At 43.5% G+C, this 10,099-nt stretch overlaps 2 protein-coding genes and 1 non-coding gene across 4 annotated transcripts in view; 2 read left to right on the top strand and 1 right to left on the bottom strand.

Moving 5' to 3' along the window:
- Positions 1-5,856, bottom strand: part of LOC116537043 (40S ribosomal protein S25-like) — a 14,788-nt gene extending 8,932 nt beyond the window's left edge. Inside the window, exon 1 of the mRNA XM_032259025.1 lies at positions 5,384-5,856. Coding sequence (XP_032114916.1) covers positions 5,384-5,777 — 394 coding nt within the window. The 5' untranslated portion in view covers positions 5,778-5,856. The remainder of the gene's footprint in view (positions 1-5,383) is intronic.
- Positions 1-10,099, top strand: part of RAB6A (RAB6A, member RAS oncogene family) — a 102,804-nt gene that overhangs the window by 9,726 nt on the left and 82,979 nt on the right. The gene's annotated exons all lie outside the window — the stretch shown is intronic.
- On the top strand, positions 6,135-6,275 carry LOC116537135. The gene has a single exon (XR_004262975.1). It is a non-coding gene; the product is annotated as a U4 spliceosomal RNA (small nuclear RNA).

The raw sequence follows: 10,099 nt of genomic DNA, 5'->3' as shown, positions 1-10,099 counted from the left end.
AAAAAAAAAAAAATATATATATATGTATGTATGTATGTGGGGCTGTGTGTGTGTGTGTGTGTGTGTGTGTGTGTATTTATTTATTTAAAATACTATGCTCTGTAATTAAATGAATTGTGTCAGTACATGAAGCAGATTGGGTTAATGACATCAATCTTAACCTTGGATAAATTCTTACAGTTTAATAAAGGAATGTTCAGCCGGACCTGGTGGCTCACGCCTGTAATCTCAGCACTTTGGGAGGCTGAGACGGGTAGATCATCTGAGGTCAGGAGTTCGAGACCAGCCTGGCCAATGTGGCGAAACCCCATCTCTACTAAAAAGACAAAAATTAGCTGGGCATGGTTGCGTGTGCCTGTAATACTAGCTACTAAGGAGGGTGAGGCAGGAGAATAGCTTGAATCTGGAAGGTGGAGGTTGCAGTGAGCCAAGATCTCCCCACTGCACTCCAGCTTGGGCCTCAGAGTGAGACTCTCTCTTACAGTTGTGTATTTCAACATTCTTTTATTTATGAGACTCTGACTCATAAATATTTTTTTGAGACGCTGTCTCATAAATAAATAAAAGAATGTTGAAATACACAACTGTAAGTTTCCTGGAGAAGTCTCTTGTGTTACGACCTCTGGCTATTGTCTTGAGATGCAGAGACACTTTTAGTAATGTCACTCAGTGGTTTACAGTAGAAAATTTTATATATATGTTACCAATTATAAATTAGGAGATGTAATGGCAGAGAAAAGTGCATACTCAGCCTGCTACTGCTTTTTTCCCTGTATATTGCCTTTTTTTCCTCACATCAATTTTGATCAAATTGCAATATGTTAGATAAGGAAAAGATATCTTACTGTCAGAGACCAGCAGTATTGACCAGTTGTTTTTCTTTTGAGATAGGATCTGGCTCTGTCACTCAGGCTGGAGTGCAGTGGTGCCGTCTTGGCTCACTGCACCCTTTGCCTCCCAGGCTCAAGTGAGCCTCCCAAGTAGCCCGGACTACAGGCTAATCTTGTATTGTTTTGTAGAGATGGGGTTTTACCATGTTGCCTAGGCTGGTCTCAAACTCTTGAGCTGGAGAGATCCTCCCGCCTTAGCCTCCCAAAATGCTGGGATTATAGGTGTGAGCCACCACACCCGGCCAGTACTAAACATTTTATATTGGCTAGATCAGTGGTTTTTAAAACTTTTTTTCCCCAAGACCTCTTTCTGCTCTTACAAATTTTTCAGGATCCTAAAGAACTCTGTTAATGTAGTTGTTGTTGTTCTTCCTCCTCTTTCTCTTCTTCCTCCTCCCCTTCCTCTTCCTCCTCTTCCTCCTACTCTTCCTCCTCTTGTTCTTTTCTCCTTCTTCTTCCTCTTCCTCTTCTTCCTCTTCCTTTTCGATTCCTTCTCCCTTCTCCCTCCTTCTTCCTTCCCTCCACCTTCCCCTTTTCCCCTTCTCCTTTCCTTCCCCCTTTCCTCTTCCTTCTTTCTTCCTCCTTCCCCCTTCTCCTTGGATGCAGTGACTGTTCACAGGGGCAATCATGGCCCACTGCAGCCTTGTTTTAAGCTCTCCTCCTGCCACACACTCCCTAGTAGCTGGGCCTATAAGCACATGCCATTGTGCCTAGTTTTTGTTTATGTAGTTCATATCAACATTTACTGTACTGAAAACAGAAAATTTAAAAATATTTAATAGATTAAAAAATAATAGGGCCGAATGCAGTGGCTCACGCTTATAATCCCAGCACTTTGGGAGGCCGAGGCAGGCAGATCACTTGAGGCCAGGAGTTTGAGACCAGCCTAGCCAATATGGTGAAACCCTTTCTCTACTGAAAATAGAAAAAAATTAGCCAGGTGTGGTAGCGGGCACCTGTAAAACCAGCTACTTAGGAGGCTGAAGCAGGAGAATCGCTTGAACCTGGGAGGTGGAGGTTTCAGTAAGCCGAGATTGTGCCTTTGCATTCCAGCCTGGGCAACAAGAGCGAAACCCTGTCGCGAATAAATAAACAAATAAATAAATAAAATAATAGTAATAAACCCATTGTATGTTAACGTATATATATATTTTTTTGACAGTCTCCCTCTGTTGCCCATGCTGGAGTGAGTGCCTCCCGGGTTCAAGCAATTCTCATGCCTCAGCTTCCTGAGTAGCTGGGACCACAGGCACACAGCACCATGCCTGGTAAATTATTACTTCTTTTTTTTTTTTTTTAATGTATCTTTCTTGATGATGCAAAGGCAATGCCAGGTTAATTTTTTGTCTTTTTAGTAGAGACAGGGTTTTGCTGTGTTGGCCAGGCTGATCTCAAACTCCCGGCCTCAAGTGACCTTCCTGCCTTGGCCTCCCAAAGTACTGGGATTACAGGCATGAGCCATCATGCCCAGCCTTCATGTTAACATCATTTTCCAGACAGAGATTTAGTGAGAGTGGGATTGTTTTACATATTTGCAATCTCTGTAATACCTGACTTAATAGAAGACAATTGGATTCTCATAGCTGCTTATGCATTCAGTCCTGTAATATTACACATCGTGTAGGCACTGGGAAACTCCATAATACATTGCAAGAGAATAAGAGTGAAAAAATCAAATAACATCTTTTTTAAAAAATTATTTATTTATTTTCCTCAGAACATGCCACTTTAAATAACATCTTAGTGTTATGAAAATGGTTTTGACATCCAGGAGTTTGTGGACCTCCTGAAGCGTATTGGAAGATCCCAAGGGGTCAGTGGACCACTCTTTGTAAACTGCTGGGTTAGGGAATATCAAGCCAATTGTATCTCCTATTATCATGTTGCCAGTTTTTCATATCTCGTTCTGAAGCCTTAAAACTAAACAGTAGAGTTAATGATTTAGAGCACTAGAGGACTAGTAGAGATGGAGAGTGAATATAGGTTTCATGTTTTAGCAGTGGCTATTAACCTTTGGCACGTTACTCAGCATCTCTTTATGTTTCATTTTTCTTATCTATAAGATAAAGATAATAGACCTATTGTAGAGTTATTGTGAAGTTTAAACTAGTCAAATATTGCAAAACATTTAGAAGAGTGCCAGGCACATAAGAGGTGCTCAGTAAGTATTTTAATTTAATAAATGTTTATTGAAAATTGCTACAGTGTCAGGTGGTTTGGTGCCTACTCTTAAGAAATTTACATTTTGTGGCCGGGCGCGGTGGCTCAAGCCTGTAATCCCAGCACTTTGGGAGGCCGAGGCGGGTGGATCACGAGGTCAAGAGATCGAGACCATCTTGGTCAACAAGGTGAAACCCCGTCTCTACTAAAAATACAAAAAATTAGCTGGGTATGGTGGCGCGTGCCTGTAATTCCAGCGACCCAGGAGGCTGAGGCAGGAAAATTGCCTGAACCCAGGAGGCGGAGGTTGTGGTGAGCCGAGATCGCGCCATTGCACTCCAGCCTGGGTAACAAGAGCAAAACTCCGTCCCAAAAAAGAAAAAAAAAAAAGAAATTTACATTTTGTCAGGGAAGAGATATACAATACCTAATACTGTATAGTATGATGAGTGCAGCTGCTTTTAAAAGTAGAGCTAAGGCTGGGTGCGGTAGCTTACACCTGTAATTCCAGCACTTTGGGAGGCCGAGGCAGGCCGATTGCTTGAGGTCAGGAGTTGGAGACCATTCTGGCCAACATGGTGAAACCCTGTCTCTACCAAAAATATAAAAAATTAGCTGGGCATGATAGTGTAATCCCATCTACTTGGGAGGCTGAGACGGGAGAATCACTTGAGCCCGGGATGCGAAGGTTACAGTGAGCCGAGATCACTCCATTGCACTCCAGCCTGGGTGACAGAGTGAGATTGCATCTAAAAAAAAAAAAAAAAAAGGTAGAACTTAAAGCTACATAGGAGTAATGCAAGCATTGAGTTTTATGGAAGGGACATTTACTAATAGCTTAAGCCTATTTGTTTATTTATTTATTTATTTTTTGAGACGGAGTTTCACTCTTGTTACCCAGGCTGGAGTGCAATGGCGCAATCTCGGCTCACCGCAACCTCCACGTCCTGGGTTCAGGCAATTCTCCTGCCTCAGCCTCCTGAGTAGCTGGGATTACAGGCATGTGTCACCATGCCCAGCTGATTTTTTTTGTATTTTTAGTAGAGACGGGGTTTCACCATGTTGACCAGGATGGTCTCGATCTCTTGACCTCGTGATCCACCCGCCTCGGCCTCCCAAAGTACTGGGATTACAGGCTTGAGCCACCGCGCCCGGCCTACTTCTTTTTTTTTTTTTTTGAGATTGAGTTTCACTTTTATCACCCAGGCTGGAGTGCAGTCGCACAATATTGGCTCACTGCAACCTCTGTGTCCTAGGTTCAAGCGATTCTCCTGCCTCAGCCTCCTAAGTAGCTGGTTTTACAGGCACCTGCCACCACACCCATCTAATTTTTGTATTTTTAGTAGATATGGGGTTTCACCATGTTGGCCAGGTTGGTCTCAAACTCCTGACCTCAGGTGATCCACCTGCCTCAGCCTCCCAAAGTTTTGGGATTACAGGTGTGAGCCACCATGCCTGGCCAACCTTGTTTCTTTTTTTAGTAATTATATATATTAGTTTCTTCTGTATAGTCCAGGGTTTCTACAAGCAAATATGAATATATAATTTTTTTTTTTTTTGAGATGGAGTCTCACTGTGTCACCCAGGCTGGAGTGCGATGGCACAGTATCAGGTCACTGCAACCTCTGTGTCCTCGGTTCAAGCAATTCTCCTGCCTCAGCCTCCCGAGTAGCTGAGACTATAAGCCTGCGTCACCATGCCCAGCTACTTTTTTGTATTTTTAGTAGAGACCAGGTTTCACGTTGCTGGCCAGGCTGGTCTTTAACTCCTGACCTCGTAATCTGCCCACATTGGAAATACTGGGATTACAGATGTGAGCTACTGCCCCCGGCCTGAATATAATTTCTTCTTCTTCTTTTTTTTTTTGAGACCAAGTTTCATTCTTGTCACTCAGGCTGGAGTGCAATGGTGCGATCTTGACTCACTGCAACCTCCCCCTCCTGGGATCATGAGATTCTCCTGCCTCAGCCTTCTGAGTACCTGGGATTACAGGCGCCTGCCACCATGCCTGGCTAATTTTTGTATTTTTAGTAGAGACGAGATTTTACCATGTTGGCCAGGCTGGTCTTGAACTCCTGGCCTCAAGTGGTCCGTCCACCTCAACCTCTGAAAGTACTGGCATTACAGATGTGAGCCACCACACCGGGCCTTATTCTCTTTTTCCTTACATAAAATGTATCAGATTTTTTTTCTCTTAACAGCATATCCTATAAGTACTTATGAAAAGATCTCTAGGATATTAGTACATATTAGTACATGGCTTTCCCATTCTTTTTTCTTTTCTTTTCTTTTTTTTTTTTTGATTTAATAAAGTTTTATTTTTCCAAATGTACAGTTGGTTGGACCTATTCTTGCGTCTTCACCAGCAGCTGGAGCATCTCCACCCTTGGTATTTCTGGTGTGAATTACTTGAGCTCTGTGCTTTGAAACCAGTTTGATAAGCCCTTTGCTAAGGAGCTCCTGAAGGGCTGCCCTGGCAAGGGAGCCTCGAATCTTCAGTCTCTCAGAGACCACAGCTGGAGTTATAAGTTTATAGTTGGGAACTTCCTTACAGAGTTTGTCATAGGTAGCTTTGTGAAACAGGACTAAGTTATTGAGCTTGTCCCGAACTTTGCCATTGGACCACTTCTTCTTTTTGGCCTTGCCCCCGGATTTGTTCACTGGGTCTTTGTCTTTCTTGGCCGACTTTCCGGCATCTTTCTTCTTCTTGTCGTCCTTGGGCGGCATTGCGAAGCTCGGAGAGCAGCGGCGAACACTACAACCGTGCTAAGATGTCGGACAAAAAGGCCCCATTCTTTTTTCTAAAATAAATTTTATTTTGGAATAGTTCCAGATTTACAGAAAAATTGGATAGTACAGTTTTCGTACACCTACACCTAGTTTTTCTCTATTAATACCTTTTTTTCTTTTTTTATAGAGTCTTGCTCTATCGCCCAGGCTGGAGTATAGTGGCATGATCTCAGCTCACTGCAACCTCCGCCTCCCAGGTTCAAGCAATTCCCTGCCTCCCAAGTAGCTGGGATTACAGGTGCCCGCCACCATGCTCTGCTAATTTTTATATTTTTAGTAGAGATGGGGTTTCACAGCTTTGCACAGTGGCAGTATCGTAGCCCATGAGGTTTAGCTGAGGTGCAATTATTGCTAATTGGAAACTTTTCCCAATACCCCACCACGACGACTTGAAATATAGTCGGCGTTGGCAATTTTTGGCAGTCTCTATGGAGAACTGAATCATTTAAAAAAAAAAAAGAAAAGAAAAGAAAAAAGAGATGGGGTTTCACTGTCTTGTCCAGGCTGGTCTTGAACTCCTGACCTTGTGATCCACCCACCTTGGCCTCCCAAAGTGCTGGTATTACAGGGATGAACCACTGCACCTAACCTTAACACCTTTCATGTATGATATATTTTTCACATTAATGAACCAATAGTGATACATTGTTATTTACTCAAGGCCATAGTTTATTCATATTTCTTTAGGTGGTGATTTTTTTTTTTTTTTTTTTTTTTTTGAGACAAAGTCTCACTCTGTTGTCCAGGATGGAGTGCAGTGGCTAGTCTTGGTTCACTGCACAATCACTCCCAGGATCAAGTGATTCTCATGCCTCAGCCTCCTGAATAACTGGAACTACAGGTGCACACCACCACGTCTGTCTGACTTTTGTATTTTTTTTTTTTTTTTTTTGAGACGGAGTTTCGCTCTTGTTACCCAGGCTGGAGTGCAATGGCACGATCTCGGCTCACCGCAACCTCCACCTCCTGGGTTCAGGCAATTCTCCTGCCTCAGCCTCCTGAGTAGCTGGGATTACAGGCACACGCCACCATGCCCAGCTGAATTTTTGTATTTTTAGTAGAGACGGGGTTTCACCATGTTGACCAGGATGGTCTCGATCTCTTGACCTCGTGATCCACCCGCCTCGGCCTCCCAAAGTGCTGGGATTACAGGCGTGAGCCACCGCGCCCGGCTGATTTTTGTATTTTTAGTAGAGACAGGGTTTTGCTATGTTGGTCAGGCTGGTCTCCAACTCCCGACCTCAGGCCATCCACCTACCTGTACCTTTCATTTAATGAATGAGTTAATTAATTAACACTATTTGAAATGGTAAGGCCTGGAACGGTGGCTTATGCCCCTTATCCTAGCAATTTGGAAGGCTGAGGCTGGGCGGATCACATGAGCTCAGGAATTCGAGATGAGCCTAGGCAACATGGCAAAATGCCATCTCTACCAAAAATAGAAAAATAGCTGGGCTTGGTAGCACATACCTGTGGTCCCACACCGCTGCACTCCAGCCTGGGTGACAGAGTAAGACCCCGGCTCAAAAAAAGAAAAATTAAAATGATAGCAGAAAAAAATAATAGAATGGAAGAAAGTTGAGAAAAATCTTATGAGAATTAAAACAGAAGCATAAGAAAATAGAAAAGAGACCAGATGAAATAAAATCAGGAAGTCTAATAAAATGTCCAAACAAGGTGAGGTGGTACACACCTGTAATTCCAGAGTCAGAAGGCTGAGGCATGAGAATCACTTGAGGCCAGGAGTTGAAAACCAGCCTGGTAACACAGTAAGATCTCATTGCTGAAAAAAAATTTTTTTTTTATCAGCCAGGAGCAATGACACATGCCTCTAATCCCAAATATTCCAGAGGCTGAGGTGGGAGGATCGCTTGAACCCAGGAGCTCAAGGTTGCCGTGAGCTATAATGGCACCCGTGTACTGAAGCCTGGGTGAGAGAGCAAGACCCCAGGTTTTTTTTTTTTTTTTTTTTTTTTTTTTTTGAGAGGGAGTCTTACCCTGTTGCCTAGGCTGGAGTGCAATGGCACGATCTCAGCTGTCTGCAACCTCTGCCTCCTGGGTTTAAGCAATTCTCCTGCTTCAGCCTCGCGAGTAGCTGGGATTACAGTCGAGTGACACCATGCCCAGCTAATTTTCTGTCTTAGTAGAGATGGGGTTTCACCATGTTTCCCAGGCTGGTCTTGAACTCCTGATCTCAGTCGATCCACTTGGCCTCCCAAAGTGCTAAGGTTACAGGCATGAGCCACCCATACCTGGCCTAGTGCTCAACTCTTAAATAGAAGCAAATAGCCAAGAAACGTTAGTTTTTTGAAGACCACATCAAACAGAAAATAGAGATCCACCAGCCTCAGCCTCCCAAAGTACTGGGATTACGGGCTTGAGCCACTGCACCTGGCCAACAATTTTTTAAGCTCTTGTGTAGGTTTGTGGGTCTTTACTGCAGAATGGTCTTGCTGAGTTCCTTTTTGGGAGTCTCTGATGTTAGGCCTTTAGGTGTTTGTGCTGGTCAGATTCCCTAAAGAAGAATTACTCATTGCCCTGCTGGAGAGAATCTTGGTTGTCAGTGTTCTTGGAGCTGAATGGAGAGGGTTTGAAGTCGTAATATACAGTAAGTAGATTTGGTCTCCTTGTTGTTAATATTGTTTGTACCCTGTCCCTCAATTGTACCTTGTAATTCCTAGTCCAATCCCTAGTTTTTAAAAAAAAAAAACCCTGTTTTTCTTTATAAGCAGCATTCTGATCAGATGGAGGAGGGACCCAGCTGTGCTGAACAGAAGAGAGGATAGAAGAGAGTGTTAATCTACTTGTTAAGTAGACTTTTATCCTTTCCTTCTGTTTTTAGTTCCATCTTCACCTTTATTTCTAGATGTACTTGGCCTGGACAATTGCTAAGCCAGTGGGGGTTCTGTGGTCCAAATCAGCTTTCAGTTTGCCCCATTGTCGGTTTAAAATTGATCGTTATTGAAACTGTTACGTCAATTACTACTTTTCCATTTGCTTTCTACCTTCTAACTTGGATGATTTAGATTTTCTTAGAAGCAACACTTAATACTTGTATAGGGTTTTTAGAATTTCTTTCTTTCTTTCTTTTTTTTTTTTTTTTTTTTTTGAAGACAGGGTCTCGCTGTGTTGCCCCGGCTGGAGTGGAGTCTATTCACAGGTATGATTATAGCACACTACAGCCCTGAACTCCTGGGTTCAAGTGATCCTTCTGCCTTGGCCTCCTGAGTGGCTGGGACTAGGTTCTCTTCTTTTTTAAAAGTACATTTTGGCTGGGGGACATGGTGGCTCACACCTGTAATCCCAGCGCTTTGGGAGACTGAGGCAGGATTGCTTGAGGCCAGGAGTTCAAGACCAGCATGGGCAACATAGTGAGACCCTATCTTTCCAAAATATAAAAAAAATTAGGTATGGTGGCACATGCCTATAGTCCCAGCTGCTTGGAAGGCTGACTTGAGCCTAGGAGGTCAAGGATGCTGAATCTTTTTTTTTTTTTTTGAGACGGAGTTTCACTCATGTTACCCAGGCTGGAGTGCAATGGCGCGATCTCGGCTCACCGCAACCTCTGCCTCCTGGGTTCAGGCAATTCTCCTGCCTCAGCCTCCTGAGTAGCTGGGATTACAGGCACGCACGACCATGCCCAGCTAATTTTTTGTATTTTTAGTAGAGACGGGGTTTCACCATGTTGACCAGGATGGTCTCGATCTTTTAACCTCGTGATCCACCCGCCTTGGCCTCCCAAAGTGCTGGGATTACAGGCTTGAGCCACCGCGCCCGGCCAGGATGCTGAATCTTAATTGTGTCACCTCATTCTAGCCTGGGCAACAGAGCAAGACCCTGTCTCAAAAAAAAAAAAAAAAAGTACATTTTATAAAATTAAAACCAACTTAGTTACCCCATATTCATAGTAGCATTCACAGTAGCCAAAAGGTAGAGGTTAATGAGCATCCATCCATAGATAAATGAATAACTAAAATTTGACACATGTATACAATGGAATATTAGCCTTAAAAAGGAAGGAAATTGCCAGACAGGTGGATCACCTTGAGTCAGGAGTTTGAGACCAGACTGGCCAACATGGTGAGACTCCTTCTCAACTAAAAACAAAAATTAGCCGGGCAGTTGTTGCATGCCTGTAATCTCAGCTATTAGTGGGGCTGAGGCAGGAGGATCACTTGAACCTGGGAGGCAAGGGTTGCAGTGAGCCGAAATCGTGCCATTGTACTCTAGTCTAGACAACAGAATGAGACTCAATCTCA

Source organism: Sapajus apella, unplaced genomic scaffold (assembly GCF_009761245.1).
Source record: "Sapajus apella isolate SASKATOON/1434 unplaced genomic scaffold, GSC_monkey_1.0 scaffold106, whole genome shotgun sequence".
In the NCBI taxonomy this organism is placed as follows: domain Eukaryota; kingdom Metazoa; phylum Chordata; class Mammalia; order Primates; family Cebidae; genus Sapajus; species Sapajus apella.
This window is presented reverse-complemented; position numbering and strand designations above follow the sequence as displayed.